Here is a 23004-nt window from a genome sequence, read left to right on the forward strand (position 1 = left end):
AAATCCAAGGATGGTTTTTACGGCGAGAAAAATTCGAATAATTTCCGGGAAAACCCCGGGCGAAGCCACGAGCGGGAAAACCCTAAAAATAGCTCTTTTTTACGCGGGCGAAGCCGCGGTCGGAAAGCTAGTAAATAAAAAAATAAAAAAAACCATACGCGTCCCCAGATGGTAGACGCGGTGTTAGGAGGCACGTGTGGGGCAGGTACGTGCGTGGTGCGCCCGCCGGGACACCACGCCGACGCCGACCTGCCCAGCGGGTTCTGTCTGCTAAACGCCGCCGCCGCCGCCGCCGCCTACGCCGTACAAGCTCACGGTCTGACACGCGTCATGATCCTCGACTGGGACGTGCACCACGGGAACGGGACGCAGAGGATCACGTACCGGGACGACAAGGTTAGTGGTGGCTTCACAACTGCCAATGAGCCTCCTAGCGGGTTCTGTCTGCTCAACGCCGCCGCCGCCGCCGCCGCCTACGCCGTACAAGCTCACGGTCTGACACGCGTCATGATCCTCGACTGGGACGTGCACCACGGGAACGGGACGCAGAGGATCACGTACCGGGACGACAAGGTTAGTGGTGGCTTCACAACTGCCAATGAGCCTCCTAGCGGGTTCTGTCTGCTCAACGCCGCCGCCGCCGCCGCCGCCTACGCCGTACAAGCTCACGGTCTGACACGCGTCATGATCCTCGACTGGGACGTGCACCACGGGAACGGGACGCAGAGGATCACGTACCGGGACGACAAGGTTAGTGGTGGCTTCACAACTGCCAATGAGCCTCCTAGCGGGTTCTGTCTGCTCAACGCCGCCGCCGCCGCCGCCGCCTACGCCGTACAAGCTCACGGTCTGACACGCGTCATGATCCTCGACTGGGACGTGCACCACGGGAACGGGACGCAGAGGATCACGTACCGGGACGACAAGGTTAGTGGTGGCTTCACAACTGCCAATGAGCCTCCTAGCGGGTTCTGTCTGCTCAACGCCGCCGCCGCCGCCGCCGCCTACGCCGTACAAGCTCACGGTCTGACACGCGTCATGATCCTCGACTGGGACGTGCACCACGGGAACGGGACGCAGAGGATCACGTACCGGGACGACAAGGTTAGTGGTGGCTTCACAACTGCCAATGAGCCTCCTAGCGGGTTCTGTCTGCTCAACGCCGCCGCCGCCGCCGCCGCCTACGCCGTACAAGCTCACGGTCTGACACGCGTCATGATCCTCGACTGGGACGTGCACCACGGGAACGGGACGCAGAGGATCACGTACCGGGACGACAAGGTTAGTGGTGGCTTCACAACTGCCAATGAGCCTCCTAGCGGGTTCTGTCTGCTCAACGCCGCCGCCGCCGCCGCCGCCTACGCCGTACAAGCTCACGGTCTGACACGCGTCATGATCCTCGACTGGGACGTGCACCACGGGAACGGGACGCAGAGGATCACGTACCGGGACGACAAGGTTAGTGGTGGCTTCACAACTGCCAATGAGCCTCCTAGCGGGTTCTGTCTGCTCAACGCCGCCGCCGCCGCCGCCGCCTACGCCGTACAAGCTCACGGTCTGACACGCGTCATGATCCTCGACTGGGACGTGCACCACGGGAACGGGACGCAGAGGATCACGTACCGGGACGACAAGGTTAGTGGTGGCTTCACAACTGCCAATGAGCCTCCTAGCGGGTTCTGTCTGCTCAACGCCGCCGCCGCCGCCGCCGCCTACGCCGTACAAGCTCACGGTCTGACACGCGTCATGATCCTCGACTGGGACGTGCACCACGGGAACGGGACGCAGAGGATCACGTACCGGGACGACAAGGTTAGTGGTGGCTTCACAACTGCCAATGAGCCTCCTAGCGGGTTCTGTCTGCTCAACGCCGCCGCCGCCGCCGCCGCCTACGCCGTACAAGCTCACGGTCTGACACGCGTCATGATCCTCGACTGGGACGTGCACCACGGGAACGGGACGCAGAGGATCACGTACCGGGACGACAAGGTTAGTGGTGGCTTCACAACTGCCAATGAGCCTCCTAGCGGGTTCTGTCTGCTCAACGCCGCCGCCGCCGCCGCCGCCTACGCCGTACAAGCTCACGGTCTGACACGCGTCATGATCCTCGACTGGGACGTGCACCACGGGAACGGGACGCAGAGGATCACGTACCGGGACGACAAGGTTAGTGGTGGCTTCACAACTGCCAATGAGCCTCCTAGCGGGTTCTGTCTGCTCAACGCCGCCGCCGCCGCCGCCGCCTACGCCGTACAAGCTCACGGTCTGACACGCGTCATGATCCTCGACTGGGACGTGCACCACGGGAACGGGACGCAGAGGATCACGTACCGGGACGACAAGGTTAGTGGTGGCTTCACAACTGCCAATGAGCCTCCTAGCGGGTTCTGTCTGCTCAACGCCACCGCCGCCGCCTACGCCATACAAGCTCATGGCCTGACCCGCGTCATGATCCTAGACTGGGACGTGCATCACGGGAATGGGACGCAGCGGATCACGTACCGGGACGACAAGGTTAGTGGCTCCACAACTAAATAGAGTGGCTTTGAGTCGCCCAGCGGCTTCTGTCTGCTTAACGCCGCCGCCGCCTACGCCGTCCAAGCTCATGGCCTGACACGCGTCATGATCTTAGACTGGGACGTGCATCATGGCAACGGGACGCAGCGGATCACGTACCGGGACGACAAGGTTAGTGGTGGCTTCACAACTGGCATGAGCCTCCCAATGGCTTCTGTCTACTCAACGTCGCCGCCGCCGCCTACGCCGTACAAGCTCACGGTCTGACACGCGTCATGATCTTAGACTGGGACGTGCATCACGGGAACGGGACGCAGCGGATCACGTACCGGGACGATAAGGTTAGTGGCGCCTAAACCACACAGATGAGAAGATTCCCGATGGCTTTTGTCTGCTCAACGCCGCCGCCGCCGCCGCCTACGCCGTACAAGCTCACGGTCTGACACGCGTCATGATCTTAGACTGGGACGTGCACCACGGGAACGGGACGCAGCGGATCACGTACCGGGACGACAAGGTTAGTGGTGGCTTCACAACTGGCAATGAGGCTCCCAATGGCTTCTGTCTGCTCAACGCCGTCGCCGCCGCCGCCTACGCAGTACAAGCTCACGGCCTGACCCGCGTCATGATACTAGACTGGGACGTGCATCATGGCAACGGGACGCAGCGGATCACGTACCGGGACGACAAGGTCAGTTCAGTAGCTCAACAATGGATGTGAGACTCCCGGTATCTTTTGCCTGCTCCACAATGCCGCATGACAACCAATAGAAGAATAAAAAGTTAAAGTATTTATTTGCAAAGAATATGACAGAGCTAAATCATTTCACTAAATCAGAAATTGGACTATAAGACCCCCGTAGACACTTTATGTCGACCGATAGTTAAGTCGGGTTAGTGATCAGTATCAGCATCGAAGTCCGCACAATACACCGATTTCTCATATAAACTACAAGCCGACTCAACTATCGGCCAACTAAAAGACTGCAGGATGCAGGGTGTCTAATAATCGGATATTATTACCACTTCATCTTTATTCCATACTCATTAAATGTACCTTGTGATCTAAAGTCCGGTCGCCGAGCAGATAGAATTTCGTGCAATGACCCCAAGCTACCTATCCTGCTATCCTAAGGCGCGAGCGATAAGGATGGGTAGCTTGGGGTCATTGTACGAGTACATTGCCACTTAGCAGCCTACTTATTGAATGCCGTTGTGTGACGTCAGATCCTGTACGTGTCCATCCACCGCTACGACAACGGCTCGTTCTTCCCGCACTCGACCGACGCTGACTACACCGCGGTGGGTGAAGGTCGCGGGGAGGGGTTCAATATCAACATACCCTGGAATAAGGTGAGCGGTTCCCTTTAAATAGTCTAATGTAATAGGCTAGTTTTCTAAAAAAAAACTTTTAGTCCGTCAATAATATCAAAAAATATTGAACACGTATATTTTTATTTGTCAATCAAACAAGTAATTATTATTACGAAGTTATGGTGCTTTGAAGTTCCTCGTGACGTCAGTAAGTGCTATACTTTCTGACTTCAGCACTTCTAGATGTCACGGGCCTCTTCCTTTGCACTTTAGGGGGCATTCATCATCATCATCATTTCAGCCACAGGACGTCCACTGCTGAACATAGGCCTCCCCCAATGACTTCCACATCGCACGGTTGGTAGCGGCCTGCATCCAGCGCCTTCCCTTATCTCTTATTATCTCTTTCGATTTTCATTAGTTTGAAAAAGTGAAAAATATGTGTCGAGTATTTTTTGATAATTTAACTGACGGACTAATTCAAACTCTTGCTTTTTTACCTAGGAAACATCCCTATTTATTAAAACTTTGTAAACCTTTAAAAAAAGAGGCAAAAAAAGTGACTTGAGTTTCTTGCGCTGCTTTTTCTCAGCATAGCTCTCGGTTGATTATAGGAAACCGGCCTTAATCAAGACGCAAAACAGATTACAATTGACACAGATTGTACAGCACATAAACTTAAGAGCTAAATTGTAACCTAACAACATGCATCCTATTTGTTAATTAATGTGTTTTTTTTTCGAAAATCTTTGAATGCAGTTCTCATTCTTTTCAAAAATAAAGGAATGTTTTTTTTGTAGTAAAATTTTCTATCTACAGTATTAAGAGTACTTTCACATGGTGGCATTACAAAAGAGAATGCCGGAAATTGGCGTCTTTTTTTTTTCGCGCGGCCATCGATCAAACCTAGTTTTTTGATTACAAAATAGTGTAATAAAGCAAACTTACTATGGCATGTATACCTCTAAACTCAGTCTGAACTGAGTGACGAGCATTAGAAGTTTGATGATTTTACATACTAGATTTGCTTTTTGCGCGCAAGTTTTGTAAGAAATTGCAACAAAATAGTGACATTGTACGTGTACGTGTAAACAAACAATGCCATCCATTAAAGGCTCCAGACATCAGTATGGAGCAGAATCAGCGCAATAAAAAAATAGCGCAATATTTTGTTACAATTTCTTACAAAACTTGCGCGCAAAAAGCAAAGCTTGTATGTGAAATCATCAAACTTCTAATGCTCGTAACACAGTGCAGACTGAGTTTAGAGGTATACAAGCCATAGTAAGTTTGGTTTATTACACTATTTTGTAATCAAAAAACAAAGTTTGGTCGATGGCCGCGCGAAAAAGAAAAGACGCCACCTTTCATACAAAATCTGGCATTGCCATTTCCACCCTGTATATAACTCCGTGCGTTCCGCTTGCAGCGCGGCATGGGCGACGCGGAGTACCTGGCGGCGCTGTCGGCGGTGGTGCTGCCGGTGGCGGCGGAGTTCCGGCCGCAGCTGCTGCTGGTCTCCGCCGGCTTCGACGCCTGCGTCGGCGACCCGCTCGGAGGTACTGTGCGCCTTGTGTGCGAGCAATAAGTACCTGGCGGCGGTGGCGCTGCCGGTGGCGGCGGAGTTCCGGCCGCAGCTGCTGCTGGTCTCCGCCGGCTTCGACGCCTGCGTCGGCGACCCGCTCGGAGGTACTGTGCGCCTTGTGTGCGAGCAATAAGTACCTGGCGGCGGTGGCGCTGCCGGTGGCGGCGGAGTTCCGGCCGCAGCTGCTGCTGGTCTCCGCCGGCTTCGACGCCTGCGTCGGCGACCCGCTCGGAGGTACTGTGCGCCTTGTGTGCGAGCAATAAGTACCTGGCGGCGGTGGCGCTGCCGGTGGCGGCGGAGTTCCGGCCGCAGCTGCTGCTGGTCTCCGCCGGCTTCGACGCCTGCGTCGGCGACCCGCTCGGAGGTACTGTGCGCCTTGTGTGCGAGCAATAAGTACCTGGCGGCGGTGGCGCTGCCGGTGGCGGCGGAGTTCCGGCCGCAGCTGCTGCTGGTCTCCGCCGGCTTCGACGCCTGCGTCGGCGACCCGCTCGGAGGTACTGTGCGCCTTGTGTGCGAGCAATAAGTACCTGGCGGCGGTGGCGCTGCCGGTGGCGGCGGAGTTCCGGCCGCAGCTGCTGCTGGTCTCCGCCGGCTTCGACGCCTGCGTCGGCGACCCGCTCGGAGGTACTGTGCGCCTTGTGTGCGAGCAATAAGTACCTGGCGGCGGTGGCGCTGCCGGTGGCGGCGGAGTTCCGGCCGCAGCTGCTGCTGGTCTCCGCCGGCTTCGACGCCTGCGTCGGCGACCCGCTCGGAGGTACTGTGCGCCTTGTGTGCGAGCAATAAGTACCTGGCGGCGGTGGCGCTGCCGGTGGCGGCGGAGTTCCGGCCGCAGCTGCTGCTGGTCTCCGCCGGCTTCGACGCCTGCGTCGGCGACCCGCTCGGAGGTACTGTGCGCCTTGTGTGCGAGCAATAAGTACCTGGCGGCGGTGGCGCTGCCGGTGGCGGCGGAGTTCCGGCCGCAGCTGCTGCTGGTCTCCGCCGGCTTCGACGCCTGCGTCGGCGACCCGCTCGGAGGTACTGTGCGCCTTGTGTGCGAGCAATAAGTACCTGGCGGCGGTGGCGCTGCCGGTGGCGGCGGAGTTCCGGCCGCAGCTGCTGCTGGTCTCCGCCGGCTTCGACGCCTGCGTCGGCGACCCGCTCGGAGGTACTGTGCGCCTTGTGTGCGAGCAATAAGTACCTGGCGGCGGTGGCGCTGCCGGTGGCGGCGGAGTTCCGGCCGCAGCTGCTGCTGGTCTCCGCCGGCTTCGACGCCTGCGTCGGCGACCCGCTCGGAGGTACTGTGCGCCTTGTGCAAGAGCAATAAGAGCTGTTTTCCAATAACCAAAGTTTTATATAGTGGTGTTGTACAGTTAACACGTCAGGCTATACAGGGTGGAAACGATAAGTGATCTCATTAAATTATTTCTAAACTACACAAGATATCGACAAACTGATTACTGATCCTAAAGTGCTTCACGAGCTCTTTCAAACGATATCAGTAATAGGTTACAGAATTAACTGAATCTATCCAAAAATTCGCGTGGGCGGGGCACATAGCTCGTAGAGACGATGGCCGTTGGGGCAGGAAAGTTCTCGAGTGGCGACCACGGGCTGGAAGACGTAGCGTGGGCAGGCCTCCTACTAGGTGGACCGACGATCTGGTAAAGGTCGCGGGAAGAGCCTGGATGCGGGCAGCGCAGGACCGTTCATTGTGGAAAACCTTGGGGGAGGCCTTTGTCCAGCAGTGGACGTCATTTGGCTGAAAAGAAGAAGAAGAAAGATCCAAAAATTCAATTTTGTCAGCCTCCATACTAAATGTATGCCACTATGCTAGCCACACAATATTAGAAGTGTTATTTTTTTATTTTAAATAATAAACACTTAAAATTAACTCGTAAATTGCATTCTTATTTATAATTATTCATGGAAAACATTTGTTTTAGGCTTTACTTGCTATAATATTATCAAGACATGAGTGCCATGACTGTGGCAGTAGTAAATGTATGGATGCTGGAAACATTGAATTTTCGGATAGATTCAGTTTATTTTATACAGTTTTTGGATATCTTGTATAGTTTTTAATATTATGTGGTTTTACTAAATGTATGGAGGCTGGAAACATTGAATTTTCAGATAGATCCAGTTTATTTTATAACCTATAATTGGTACCGTTGGATAGAGCTCGTGAAGCACTTTCAGGATCAGTAACCAGTTTTTGGATATCTTGTATAGTTTAGAAATAATCGAGTGAGATCACTTATCGTTTCCATCCTGTATACAACGATATAAGATGCTACCATGTTTATTTAGATACGAACGACAGGTTTGTATGTACATTTATTTATACATATTATTAAACTTTTTGCAGTCAATAATATTCCAAACAGATACCAGAATAGATGGTTTAGAGATTGCAACCCGATATGTTTTTCAACCCGGCTGGATCGGGTTGCGTATATAGAAATACTACTCCGCTAGCAAAGACGAATGGAATTAGTATGTCCTAACTATAAACACGCGTAAATACTACTCCAATACGTCTCAGAGAGGGATCTGGGTGCCTAAAAAGGCACCGGGCTCGGGTAACGTTTGTTTCAATTCAATAATATTTTGACGGTTATTCTTGATATTAATACCGCCCATTGACATCTGCAACACCCAAGTCGCTCGTTCATTAATGATTCTCTACATGGTTTCCCCAGGTTGCAAAGTGTCCCCGGAATGCTACGGGCGCATGACGCATCTCCTGCGGTCCGTAGCCGGCGGCCGCGTCATCCTGTGCCTCGAGGGCGGCTACAACGTCACCAGCATCGCCTACGCTATGACGCTCTGCACCAAGGCCCTGCTCGGCGACCCCATCCACCACCACCACGACCCAAAACCCACCGTGCACTGGTCGGCTGTAGAATCCATCAACAACGTCATCAACACCCACAAAAAATACTGGAAGAATCTCAAATTTCAACTCGCTTTACCCATCGAAAACGTCCTCCCCGAACCCCACCCGTCCCGAGGATTAACGATCACAGATCACAACGAATCTCACGAGAAATTAGCCGAATTATCCTTGGCCAGCTCCCTCGATGAATCCAAGTCGAAGAGCCAGTTGGATGCGTCTTTAGAAATCAACATGGCAAATCTGAGCATAGACAGGCCGAAGTGCGAGGACGGTATCCACTGCGGGACGGATGACGAGGACAACGGTCCTGACGGTTCCAAAAACAAAACTGACGCTGGCGACAAAGAAACCGCGCAGTGTAGTAAAAAACAAAAGAAGTCGCACCATGAAGAAAAAGAAGTTGAAGGGAGTTCGAGTAAAAAAGAGAGCGAGGGAGGTTCGAGCAAAAAGGATGAGCAAAAAACGACGCTAGTGGATTATTTGGCTGAGAACATGCAGGCTATAGTTGATGGGGAGATGTTCGCAGTGATTCCTCTGCCGTGGTGCCCGCATTTGGAGACGATGTACGCCATTCCCGGCGACGTGAAGTTCGAGCAAGGCGTGAAATGCGTGGACTGCGACGAGACCGCCGAGAACTGGGTGTGTCTGCATTGTTTTGTTGTAAGTATACTTTTTATGATTGATATCATGCTATATGGGCTTCTGTGAATTTTCAAAGTTATAGTACCGTACCGTAACGTTATAGTTTAACGCCCGTATTCACAAACATCACTAAGAGGTCTCCCAGTGCGCCAAACGCACAGGGTGACACACGAACCAATCACAGAGCTCCATTCAACGCTGTGCGTTCGTTTGTGAATACGGGCGTAAGTTAATTTTGGAGTAATTTTATTCATTAGTTATTTTATAGTTAGAAATAAAAAATATCTTCTAGAAGTAATTAGTAATTTAATGGTCTTCACGAGTAATAAGTGGTGGACATATTTTAACATTCATGTTGGAATGACTAAAATTTCTCACACAAAAGGCTCAGTTGGGTCCATGTTTTTGGAGTCTGTTTTTTTTTTCGTTAAAATTATCAAAGTTTCAATTTGTTCCAATTCGTTTACAATACGCCTTTCATCTCTACACAGACCGCGTGCGGGCGAAGCGTCAACGCACACATGCAAGCGCACTACCGGTCCTGCTCGCACCCGCTAGTGCTGTCTCTGCTCGACCTCTCAGTGTGGTGCAACGAATGCGATGCGTACGTCGACCACGAGCTGCTATACGATGCGAAGAACAACGCGCACCGATGCAAGTTCGGAGAAGATATGCCCTGGTGCTACAAAAGCGACACCCTCCATCTCAGTTAAGGCCTATAGGACTGTCTCCCATGTTTCCACGATAATTTGAACTTTATTCACTTATCATAAGGTCTAAAACCAATTAAAATATTCAATATTATGCCCTATAGAGAATTAATTTACACTAGTTTGAAAACGTCTGAGGGTGGATTCGACCAAACAAGTAAATATTAATCTCAGAATAAATTGTCAGTTATTTGACACTGACATATTTCCCATACTGAAACTGTCAATGTGCCAGTTATACCAGGAGTTATTCTCGGATAAAAGTTTGGTCGAATCGAGCCTTACTCGTAATCGACGTCTAGAGCTCTAGTTGATATACACGCATTTAAATTATTCAAATATTTTGGCAGCTTTCCGCGCGCTATTTTGTTATTCGTGCCAAATGTTATTCTTACACGTTTTCGTGTATAATGAAATAATACTTTAGTGTTGATACGATATTAACAATGAATGGTAGATTCAGGAAAATAAATAAATACAGCAGCACACAACCCGGTATATTTGCGATACCTGAAGTATCCATAGTTTAAGATTTGATCCTTTGGTGCTATATCAAGATTCCTTTGCATTTGATTTATTTAAATACTTACACTACTAAACTACTTTGGTAGCTTAGCCTAATGAACTAACAATAGTATTTTGATAATACATTGAAGAAAAATTTCATTATTTAACTGATACTGATTTGATTTAAATACAAATCCATAGCCATTTAAAAAAATAATTGCTAATCACATTACATATAAATACTTGTGTTTATTTTTATTGTTTAATTAGAGTAAAAGATAATAACTGGACGTAATATTTGATGTGATACTAATAAATAACGTAAGAGTAGAATCTGTTTAGGATATCAAAGTACTTGCTTATAAATATTACAAATCGACCTTCTTTCAATATGGGACGTAAAGTTATTTTCCAGTTTGAATCTGAATCTATCTGAAAATTGACCCAAGAATTTTGGGATTGAAAGAGATCAACTTTCTAATCAGCATACCACTCAACTAAAATGTAGTTTAAGGCTGAGTTACTCCACCTTATTTTAACCGTGACTTCTGAACCATAACCATGTTTTGTTGTTGATGGAGTTTGACAGACTTGACGTTTGTTATACAGTGTGAGTCACGTTAAAGTGTACATATGAAAACAGATGAAACTAGACCTATTTTTATCGACAAAAAAGAGGTCAAAAAATGTTTGAGATTTTTTTTTAATTTTTTATAGAATTTTTCTTCCTCCAATTACTTATTGTAAAGAAAACGTAATAACTTTTAAACTAAGCGGTATATCCTGATAAAATAAAAACAGTAATAATGCTAAATAACAGGCGATACTAAAAAAATACATAAAATACCCTCAAAATGCCAACAAATAATAAAAAAAGATACTTTTTGAAAAAAATCTGCTTAAAAATTCGTATTTTTTTGGTTATTTGATAAATTTCTCCAAAAAATGCCCCATTAACAGGTGGTTTTTATTACTTTTTATTATTCTCCATCGTATTACTTTTGTAAAACCAAAAATCGCATGTCTCTATCCCTATCACAACGTTTGCAATGATCGTTTGAACAAAGCCTCTACGGGCGCGCCATTCAACGCTTTGTTAACAACGAAACTGAAAATGGCTCTAGATTTGTAATTTTGATAAAGACAAGTTATATTTCAAATAAAAACAAAAGATTTCGAAGTAAAATAAGCATTTTAGTTAAAATTAAAATTGTCTCTACCTGTAGCGGAGAATAATGTTGTTGCAGGCTTTTGTTCAAACGATCATAGCAAATGTTGTGATAGGGATAGAGACATGCGATTTTTGGTTTTACAAAGATAATACGATAGAGAATAATACAAAGTAATAAAAACCACCTATTATAGGGGCATTTTTTGGAGAAATTTATCAAATAACCAAAAAAACACGAATTTAAAAGAAGATTTTTTTCAAAAAGTATCATTTTTTATTATTTCTTGGCATTTTTTGTGGATTTTATGTATTTTTTTAGTATCGCCTGTTATTTAACATTATTACTGTTTTTATTTTATCAGGATATACCGCTCAGTTTAAAAGTTATTACGTTTTCTTTACAATAAGTAATTGGAGGAAGAAAAATTCTATAAAAAATTAAAAAAAAATCTCAAACATTTTTTGACCTCTTTTTTGTCGATAAAAATAGGTCTAGTTTCATCTGTTTTCATATGTACACTTTAACGTGACTCACACTGTATAGTTTAAATAGTGTGCGTCAGAACCGCGGGTGGGGTATCATGAAATCGAATGAAACATATTCTGGTATTTAGTAGTGTTTTACTATTATTTGATAGCGAAGATAAAAATTTTAGTACTTATCTATAAACAAAATTAAACGAAAAACAAAGTTCCACCGCCAACCTGACGCACTGTGATTCGTGTAGAACAAGCTAGCTGGACAAAAGTCATTGTTGAATTTCTGATTATCGTTTATAAAAAACGATAAACAACATCCCAGACATTAAGGATTCCACAATTTTTTACTTTGTTAATTACCTAGTCGTGAGTAATTAACATGGTAAGTGAGGATATGAGGATAGTGTAATTTTTAATTCCTAATTTTGCTCGACTTTCGACAACACCTGACATTATTTTTTACTATGGTGACCAAATATTTGTGTGATGGATTTTGAAGATAAGGGTAAGTACTTTTTATTTTCTGTACAATAAGGTGCATAATAATGCACATAGTTTTAAAAAGTATGGCGAAATGTTGACCTTTATATTTTTCTCAAAATTTTATGTTTGGAAGACTAGAAGTTGTATGCCCCCACTTGACCCCAGTCTGGAATTTATATATATTGTAGCTGTAACCCTCTAGTATTCAAATATACCAGTTTCAGTTTGCACACTTTTGCACAACAATTTTATTTTTTCAGATAAATAAAAAATCAAGTTTTTTGATTAATGATTAAAACATTGAAAAAGTGACCGGAATAGCATGATTTTTAATTTATATTCTCAAAATGTGATGTATTGGGATCACGAAAATTCGCTGAGAGAGTTGAAGAAGCATCAGTCGCATTTCAATTTCATTTCAATGGACGAAATACGGCAAAACAGGGAACGCTTCATGAAAAACAAAACTGAGTGGATTCCCGGAGCCATAGTGTTAATGTTTCTGTTCATAAAGTTCAGTCTTCCACGTCGAAAGATTCTACACCTGGACGACCACTCAAGGAGTTCGACGAGTCCAGCAAAAAGACGAAAAGAAGAAGACTTTTAGACCTCATTTCCTCAAGAAGTACTTGAGAACTGATATTGGCTGCTGAAGCTGCAGCGCAAATGTCTGCTGGCCACAGCAACTCGGCAAGTCATTAATGTTGTCACAGTCTACCCACTAAATTAAAAAAAACTGAGATTCTTTGTTCCATATAAATCGCAAAAATGTTTATATCGAAAAATTGATTTTCATTAAATTCTCCATAAAAAACGGGAATTTCATACTTTACCACCTAATACATCATAAGACCAATTATTATTATACTGTAAAGTTAGTTTCCTCTTTCCTTTTTAGTCTGTTTCTCTTGATTTTAGGAAATAAATATTTTATTACCAAAAAAAATTTTTTTTTCAAACCTACCTAAAATAATTATAATAACAAGCCTAATTAATCTTAAATTGCACAAAAAAGTAAGTAATGCGTGTATTAAACCCATTAAAGTAAAAAAATAATATTGTCCAGCTAGCTTGTTCTACTCGAATCACTGTGTGACGTCAGGATGGCGGGTGGGTAGTTGAACGGTGTACAATACTTAGAAACTGTGAATGCCAATTTTTAGTATCTCTTTATTAAATAAATAAAATAATGTTAATTCTTATCTACGCCTTTTTATTTACTTGTGAAATATATTTTTTTCAATGTCGGAAGCCATACAATTTTTTTTTGTTTGGTTTCAAAAGTTCTCTGATTAAAACAGCATTAAACGATAAATGAGGTGCACTGATATTTAATACATATCTACAAGTATTGCATAGTAGAGTAAAAAGATTTAGTAGTTCTACTAAATACAAGATGAAATGACAAGATGAAATGATTAACAAAGTCCGCCGCCGTCCATTGTGACATCAAGTTGGCGGGTGGAAATAAAACGGTGTAAAATGCATAAAGACTATAGATGTTAACTTATTATAATAGTCCTTTGGTAACTACTTACATTTATTTTAAAATTATAACTTTTAACATCTTTAAATATTATTTATTTCATTATTTTTAATAACCATTCTGTGCGCCCACATGTTAAGAGTCGCGGCTTAGATTAAATTATGGATTGTAATTTGTACTTAAATATGACTGACTTGTTTTGTGAGCCTTAAATAAATAAATAATAAACCCTTGTTCCACATACTTTATGGAATGAGATCTAGTTGACGGGAAGGATGATCGGGATCACATTCTTTTTTAGCCATGGAACATTTCTCTCGACAGAGTAAGAGCAATGAGAATGAGAAAATGTTTAAAATTACTGCGTTTCATCTTTTTAAGCTATTATTTAGGTACTTACCTACTTACTAGTAAACATTTACATAGAAGTTCCTCAGAGCAGGGGGCGTAGTGTGAGTTTATGACAAACGCATTCGATGTCGACTGCAAAAGTAACAATAAACGTATGACAGCGAACCTAGCGGAAACTTTCAAGAACTAAAATCTTCTTTGATGTTAACTCACACTAAGTCGTCAGATGAGAATTCCTATCAAGACTGTAAATTATAGTTAGAAATATTGTCGGATATAATAATATTATAGTTAATTTAGAGATGATTATGAATAAATTATGTAAACAGCAGTTGTTTTATTTAAATATTTATAAATTGAGGAACTTCTATGTAAATGTTTACTAGTAAGTAGGTAAGTACCGAAATAATAGCTTAAAAAGATGAAACGCAGTAATTTTAAACATTTTCTCATTCTCATTGCTCTTACTCTGTCGAGAGAAATGTTCCATGGCTAAAAAAGAATGTGATCCCGATCATCCTTCCCGTCAACTAGATCTCATACCATAAAGTATGTGGAACAAGGGTTTATTATTTATTTATTTAAGGCTCACAAAACAAGTTAGTCATATTTAAGTACAAATTACAATCCATAATTTAATCTAAGCCGCGACTCTTAACATGTGGGCGCACAGAATGGTTATTAAAAATAATGAAATAAATAATATTTAAAGATGTTAAAAGTTATAATTTTAAAATAAATGTAAGTAGTTACCAAAGGACTATTATAATAAGTTAACATCTATAGTCTTTATGCATTTTACACCGTTTTATTTCCACCCGCCAACTTGATGTCAGAATGGACGGCGGCGAACTTTGTTAATCGTTTCATCTTGTATTTAGTAGAACTACTAAATCTTTTTACTCTACTATGCAATACTTGTAGATATGTATTAAATATCAGTGCACCTCATTTATCGTTTAATGCTGTTTTAATCAGAGAACTTTTGAATCTAAACAAAAAAAAAAATATATGGCTTCCGACATTGAAAAAAATATATTTCACAAGTAAATAAAAAGGCGTAGATAAGAATTAACATTATTTTATTTATTTAATGAAGAGATACTAAAAATTGGCATTTACAGTTTCTAAGTATTGTACACCGTTCAACTACCCACCCGCCATCCTGACGTCAGGTTGGCGGTGGAACTTTGTTTTTCGTTTAATTTTGTTTATAGATAAGTACTAAAATTTTTATCTTCGCTATCAAATAATAGTAAAACACTACTAAATACCAGAATATGTTTCATTCGCTTTCATGATACCCCACCCGCGGTTCTGACGCACACGTTTAAATAAGATGGTGCAACCCAGCCTAAGAGAGTAATTTTACAAAAGAATTTGATTTTGAAGACTAAATTGAAAATACACTAGGTCGATGTGTGTTTTTAAGCAATATTTGTAGCTGTTAAATAAAAAATACTAATAAATAAAATAACGACCGTATTCATAAAAGAAAAAGAAACCACCTATCAAAATGTGTACGAATGGTTTCACATAAGTAGTACCCTCTGAAGTTTGGTTACGGTCCAGCTTCAACTGACGTTCGAGACTTTGTAAATTGCATTTATCAAATAATTATGTACATATCTACGTTTGTGCGATGCTGATACTTTAATATAATTACACACAAAAATAAGTATTTGGCACCTAGCTAATTAAAAAGAAAAAATGTTTAAAGCTGTACGAGCACACTCGATATTCGACGTAAGGGAACTATCCCCTACAAAAGCCACTGATTTAAATAGCGTTTAGAGGATTAAGCATGCGTGGAACGTAACCCTTCCCACCACTACGAATCCTTTATGTCAGAGTACAGAAATGAGAATAGTCTCGAGAGAAAGCAAAATGTACGAGGAGTTCGAAGTAAAATAATATGCCATCTCGTACACTAATAAATCAGAGACACTGGTCCCATTTATTTGCACAAATTAAGCTCGTTGTAACTTACAATTTTAATAATTATAATCGTTTCCACATTGATTGACAATCATAGAATATAAATCTTCAAATTTTGACGTATTTTTATTTGTTGATGAAGGACCGTGAGTGTCCTTGCGCATAATTGAGGCCATAAAACATTAATGACTATTCTAAACTTATTTTGAAATTCGTATTCGAATACAGAGTTCGATAGCGGTTTGCTATGTAATGTGCATCATCCATTTTTAACTTTCGGTGAAAATAAAAATATTGTAAATACATTTTATGTGTGTAAATGTAAATATTCCTTCATATACTTGTGAATTTATTTATTATTTTATACAAGTTATTTTTCTGACGACTCCTTCCAGGTGGAACAACAATTTAAATTACCCACTGTTACATACGTATTCTAAAGACGGCAATAGACAAGTAATACTTGTCATACAATTTACTCTTTGGTTAATGAATTTTCAATTTATAGCCTGACCAGGAACATAAAAACCCTGGCATAGAGGCGCGTCAATTGCATTTGATAGTGCAACACTGAGTACAGTCGTACCTGTGTTAAATTAATAGGCCAACTTTATGTACCAGGATTCAGGATTACGGGTTAATTTGATATTTTCATAAATTAACGAAAACATATTATTATAGGTAACCTGGTTTAAATAAATTAAATGAAACCACCAATCGAGCAAATAGGATTTATTTTATTATTCATCAATAATCAAATTCAGAACTTGAATATTCAACTGCAATGTCTGCTCATGAACGCTTCAAACTAGGTACTTCTTTCCCAATTCCATAAAATTCAACACTCAGAAAGTGACAAAAAATTTTAGAATAGGTAGTTGAAACAAACCACAGCTAATTTTCATAGTGGACTGTACTATACGATAAACATGTCAGTCAATTTGACAACCTTTGTCGGAAACATTATTCAATGAAAATATTGTCCGAACCCTTAGTATTTCTCTTCGACAAATATTTTAACACATTGTGAACCACTTTTCTTTCACGACTATAAAAAGATTTTAGCAATTTAATTCACAAAATCAGTTGCGTACATTTAAAATAAAGTTTGTTTACACTTTGACAGCAATAGACTGACATGCAAGGTGACATGTCAATGAAGTTTTCAGTTACTGTTGCCATTAAAAGAAATTAGTACCATTAGTTTTCCGCAACATGGCGAGGGTTTTTATGTTCCTGGTCGGGCTATACATTTAAACATATTAGTTAATTAATTATGTTTGTAAGATTGATGTACAACTTATTAAAAATTGATACAAATATCATTGGTATACTAAGATAAAGAGGTAATTAATAACTTATAATATTTGCTAATTATGTAACAGTATTTTAGATAAGTCGTATAAAATTTTATCAATACAAGAATAAAAGGAATTTACTTTGTAATGAATTGTACTAGTAAAGATATTTAATTAACATCTCATATTTTTGGAATCATCTAATTTAATTAAATATGTAATTGTAATGTATAACGGACTGTGTAGGTTTTTAAAGTAACTATGAAGAGTTGTATGGCGAAAAAGTGCTCATGTTTCAACTGTAGAAACTAATACGGTTAACAAACAATCACCAATTAACAACATAAATATTTAATAAAAATCTCATAGACTAATGATGTGTTTTATTGTCCTAAAGTTTTTACCTGGCTTGCCTACCCAAGTATCCATAAATCCAGCATAAAAAGGCGAATGGAGAGAAAAATAATGTACTCACGCTCTTATAAATCTTATCTTGTGCAGGGCCACGTCTAGGCTTAATGCAGGTCGGTTGTGCTTCCTTATACCTTAATTCCCTATCATCTGCTCCTTTAAATCTAATCAGTGTAATACTGGTAATAAAGCACCGACCAGTTGGACTCGTATTGTGGGAATTACAAGTCTATAGGTACTCAGTAAAAGCACTCATTAAATAGCCTGCAGTTGGCAAATATAGGTTCTTTTTTTTAAGCTTGAATTTATTTTGGTCGAATTTTGAGTTAAGTTCATAAATGGGAATATTTTATGTAAGCGCCATCTAGTTGCAAGAGAAGTTACTACAATAACAAGTAAACACGATTTTTGAGTTTGAGTTCTGTAGTGCTGATTTTGATTAATTTTGTCTAACTAAACTAGGAAAAAATACTTTTATCTAATAAAGTTTGCTTTTGTAGCAACTAGAACGAAATTTCAAATTTTAAGAAAATCGAATAATTCTAATTCAATCAAATGCGAAAACAAGAGATATAACTTTAATTTATGTGTTAATCACTTTTATTTACAAAAAACAATAAAGATAAACGTCAAAATACTTAAAATGAAACAGAAAGAAGCTTTAAAAATGAAGATTTTTTTTGTTTTTCTTCTGTTTATGTAGGAACTTTCACGTATTAGACTCCAAATGTCACCCATCATGTTTTCATTATATTGTCCTTGATAATGTTGTTCAAAATTCATCACATCTTGATGAAACCGTTCTCCTTGCTCTTCTGAATATGCCCCTAAGGCCCAGAACAGACGGTGAAACGCAACTGCAACGAAACTGAAACTGCTAGTTACTTTTGAGTTGCATCTAAGTTTCTGCCATAGCGTCCGTAGAGAGACCACACATGACGCGACCAGTTTGAAACTTTCAGTTTTAGTTTCATTCATCAGAAAGTTGCAGTTTCATTGCAGTTGCGTTTCACCGTTTGTTCTGGGCCTAAGTTATCTTTAAACTCTTCTAAGTGAGCATCTAGCATATGTACTTTAAGGGACATTCTGCAACCCATGAGTTTGAAACTATTAAGCATATTAGAAATTAGATCTTTATAGTTTGCAGCTTTTTTATAGCCAAGAAATCCATGGATTACTGCTTTAAGACTGAGCCACGATTGTTTTTCGTGGGCGTTCAGTTACTCTGGGAATTTTTCACTGGCCATTATTTTTTTAATTTATGGACCGACGAAAATACCAGCTTTAACTTTTTCATTGTAAAATGCACAAAAGCAAACTTTATTTGCAATGCATAGAGCCTCTGGGTACTTTTAGATGTAGACAATCAGAAAATATCAATTAAATAACAAACTCAAAAAAAAGTTTTTTTTTGTTGACTTGTGTAATCAGCCATGATTGCCCATGATTATGTTCCTGTATTCAATTAATAATACTATTTTTGATACAGTCGCACACACAGATATGGATAGATGCAGCATGTGTCAAAAATTGTATGAAGCCGAGCGTGCCACTTTTTAAACGTCATTAGTGTCATTTTAGCGAATTTTAGTGATTGCCGCAACGTAAAAGTAATCGTATCATCGTACTGCATTCGCAAAGTCATCGAAAGATATCGTGTGACTCGATTCGAAAATTAATTAATTCCGATAAAACTGATAATTTGTTAAATACAAAACCAAAAACATCTTTATTTACCTTTTTAAAATAAAGTAATTCTTACAAATTGTCAAATCTCGTTATTTTTTTTACCCTACCAGCGTTTCAAGACATAAATTTGTCAAGTGCATGAATACATGGATCAGTGTGTGTCTTATTGTTATGAGTAAGTACGGTTCCTTGGGATCGGTATGAGTGCACCACATACAGGGACCATGGTTTTAACTCTTAAGAGTACATCGCAGGATATGTATTAAAAACAATGCTACTTTATACTTCTTCTACTGCTACCTACTGTATTCTAATTAATTATTTGCTACTTGTGCTGTTAATTACAATTCTCAATCCGTAAATAATAATATCTTCTTTCTACCGTGTTCGTACTACTGTTCTCGTAAAATCATCGTAACCGATTGTTGAAATCGGATTACATGAACATCACTCGACCATGTATGTCCATTTGGACATATCGGAATGGCACGCTTTGACGATCAACTTGCTGTATCTACTCTAATCCATATCTGTGGTCGCACATAAGTTTGTCAATGTCAGTGTCAAAACTAGAAACTAGCTGTCAAAATCAAATTGTCAACAAAATGGAAAAGGAGTGGTGGTGGTTGTTATCAATTTTATCACAATAGATAACCAATAAAAGCCTTTTGTTGTGTACTTGAACAGCGATAAAGGGCGCGGAGATAATATGTTTTTAAAAACAGATATACTCAAAGCGATTTCATTCAGAAGCCATGTAAAGTTACCGCTGTCGTATTGGTTGCTGGTTGCTCTTCGATTTGCTCTCACATTATTACCTCAGCGCGGCTACATACATCCAGATGAATTCTTCCAGAATGTTGAAGTTATGGCTGGTAAGTTATTTATACAAATTTATTGAGTCCAGAAGTCTTAATTAAATTATTGTAGGTCACCTTTTTGGCTTCTACATCAGAAATATCGACTTTTGATGAGCAATACCAAGTTTATTATTATTAATTAAACTATTTTGTATATTTCAGGAGACATCCTCACGGTGGAAGTCGCTCGGACCTGGGAATTCAATCCCAAGTTTCCGATTAGAAATATATTTGTACCAAAAATGATATTGGGCCCACCGCTCCACTTAATCCGTGTGGCAAATCCATACACAAAAGGATATTTGAACATAGATCTGAAAACCCCCTATTATTTGCTAGTCATCCCACGAATCTTTATTTGTCTTCTTTCTCTTATAAACGACTATTGTTTATACAGAATTTGTGTGGTATATGGACAAAATTTTAGAAATCGACTAAAAATATTTGCTAGCTCCTATGTTGTTTTTGTTTATTGCTGTAGAAGCTTTTCGAACACTTTTGAAATGATGTTCTTTTCAATGTTACTGCTGATTGTTGCGGAATGCATGTTCAAATCTGATAAAATAATATATCATGATGAGTTTCTCCGGGAAAAATATAAAGAGGCTAAATCTGCTGTAGAAAAAGTTAAACTATTTAAACTATCAACGCATTTACCAGAGCATTCTTTAAATCATGTGGTATTTCTTTCCACATTAGTAACAATTGGAATATTCAACCGTCCAACCTTTGTTGGTTTTGCATTCCCGCCTATATTTTTTTGGCTCCATAGAGGACTAGGCTCCAAGGTTGTAGGCTTTAAGGATTTTCATTACCGGATATTTATGCTTATTATATGTAGCATTCCAACTGTTGTAATTTTGATAATTGTAGATTCAAGTTACTATGGGTATCTTACAATGGCAGATATAGAGTCGCTTAAAATATCATGGGACAATTGGGTTGTTACTCCATTAAACTTCTTGAGATATAATTCTGACATGGGGAACCTGAACCAGCATGGACTCCATCCGCGATGGCTGCACCTGGCTGTGAATATACCGTTGCTGTTCAACGTCCTGGGTATACTGGCTATCTTCACACTAGCAGGACATGCATACAGGTAAATAATAATATACAAATCATTCATACTCACAATGGCTCAAGGTAAACACTTTCATCTAGTGTAGTTATACATGTGATATAGAACAAAAATTTATTCATGCCTTTCAACTATGGGTACTATTTTCGTTAAATTAATGAAGTAGTAGAATCTGATCTGAATCTTTGCAATCTTCCAGATTCATAAGAGGCCAGTACAGCAAGCTGCCTAGAATCCAGAGCATCACAGGGCTGATGCTGTTCTCCCTGATCACTCCAGTGGCTCTGCTCTCACTGTTCCCCCACCAAGAGGCGCGCTTCATCATTCCGGTCCTCGTGCCCTTGGTATATCTCTTCGGGAACCACCTACACGGCAACGAGAGCGACGGACCGCAACGCAGAAAACTGAAGAATTTTCTGCGCTACAGCTGGTATACCTTTAACATAATACTTACAGTTTTCTTCGGATTCGTTCACCAGGGAGGGTTATACCCCTTTACCAACAATCTTCATCGCGAAATAAAACGCACATACGGAACTCACACGCATGTTATCACAACACACAGCTACAGCATACCGACGTTTCTACTTCAACTGGAAAGTACTACAAAAGTGTTTAAAGACAAAACAACTGGACATAAGTACAGACTTGCTCCAACAACATTTTTATACAAATATGGCTCGATGCCGATGGATGAGCTTTTTACAAAAATAGACGAAGTTTTAACAGAAGCAGAGATGATGCTACATAAATATAAGAAAAAATATAGGTTTTACGTGGTTTCTCCTTGTGCACTGGAGAGACGAATACTAGAGACTGCCAGTAATTACTACTACATTGACATCGCGGAAGAATTTTCGCACTACCCACATTTTTGCACCGAGGCGCTACCCGCTTTTCCCAGTAATCGGGATCAATTTTGTTTAGAAAATAGTTTGATGCGTAAAAATGTGTCTCATGTTTTAGATCTGACTATGTACGAGAGATTTGCTTGTTATTTGGAAAAGTTTTGCCTTAAAGTTTATAGAGTTAGCCCAGCGAAAAACCACCCTTAGCGAATATGATAGAAGTTTACTTTTGTCAATTTTACTAAATATTTCGTTAAGCAATACTACATAGCATATTATTATTTTAAACATGTGTATACAATATACGTAAAAATTTAAAATTAATATTACAGTACAAAGCTAGGATGAAAAGATAATACATATTAATGAACCTCGGCCGTAATCACTATTATACCATACAATTAATTAGTTTACTACGTATGGTGTAGGTATGATAAATATGCTATAAATCTTGCTGCTTATCTTTTGGTGACAAATAAATCATAGGCACCTACTAACGTAACGTGTTTAGTGTGTAGCTTGTCTAAAATTACCATTTTGTTTGAATTGTTGTATAGTTACTCATTTAATTTTATATTTTGATTGCTCAATAATGTCGTTATAGATCTGTATGTTATAATATTTATAGTATCGGTCAAAGACGTTTTTTATTTTAACAGCGCTCGCGCATGAGCGACTTTTGTCACCGTGGCAGAATGTCTCTTAAATTACATGCTCTCTGTGACGTCTCTCTTTTTCTCTTTATAAAGGTGTAA

At 41.0% G+C, this 23004-nt stretch overlaps 2 protein-coding genes across 2 annotated transcripts in view; both read left to right on the top strand.

Moving 5' to 3' along the window:
* The window catches only part of LOC135074110 (histone deacetylase 6), a 28227-nt gene extending 17815 nt beyond the window's left edge, over positions 1-10412 (top strand). The window contains exons 16-20 of the mRNA XM_063968420.1: positions 169-2343; positions 3745-3870; positions 5261-5390; positions 8098-8954; positions 9428-10412. Of these exons, the coding sequence (XP_063824490.1) occupies positions 169-2343; positions 3745-3870; positions 5261-5390; positions 8098-8954; positions 9428-9649 (3510 nt within the window). The 3' untranslated portion in view covers positions 9650-10412. The remainder of the gene's footprint in view (positions 1-168; positions 2344-3744; positions 3871-5260; positions 5391-8097; positions 8955-9427) is intronic.
* Positions 10413-20064: 9652 nt separating this feature from the next.
* On the top strand, positions 20065-23004 carry LOC135076312 (GPI mannosyltransferase 4). Its single transcript, XM_063970795.1, has 3 exons — positions 20065-20335; positions 20483-21422; positions 21601-23004. The coding sequence occupies exons 1-3, from the start codon at positions 20170-20172 to the stop codon at positions 22454-22456; spliced, it is 1962 nt and encodes a 653-aa protein (XP_063826865.1). The 5' UTR covers positions 20065-20169; the 3' UTR covers positions 22457-23004.

This window comes from Ostrinia nubilalis, chromosome 1 (genome assembly GCF_963855985.1).
Source record: "Ostrinia nubilalis chromosome 1, ilOstNubi1.1, whole genome shotgun sequence".
NCBI classification, from domain to species: domain Eukaryota; kingdom Metazoa; phylum Arthropoda; class Insecta; order Lepidoptera; family Crambidae; genus Ostrinia; species Ostrinia nubilalis.

Bases quoted from the DNA above. Each gene is read 5' to 3' on its own strand.
- LOC135076312 (XM_063970795.1), top strand. From the start codon at position 20,170: ATGTTTTTAAAAACAGATATACTCAAAGCGATTTCATTCAGAAGCCAT. The intron at 20,336-20,482 runs GTAAGTTATTTA...TGTATATTTCAG, and splicing joins GAATGTTGAAGTTATGGCTG to GAGACATCCTCACGGTGGAA. The intron at 21,423-21,600 runs GTAAATAATAAT...GCAATCTTCCAG, and splicing joins CTAGCAGGACATGCATACAG to ATTCATAAGAGGCCAGTACA.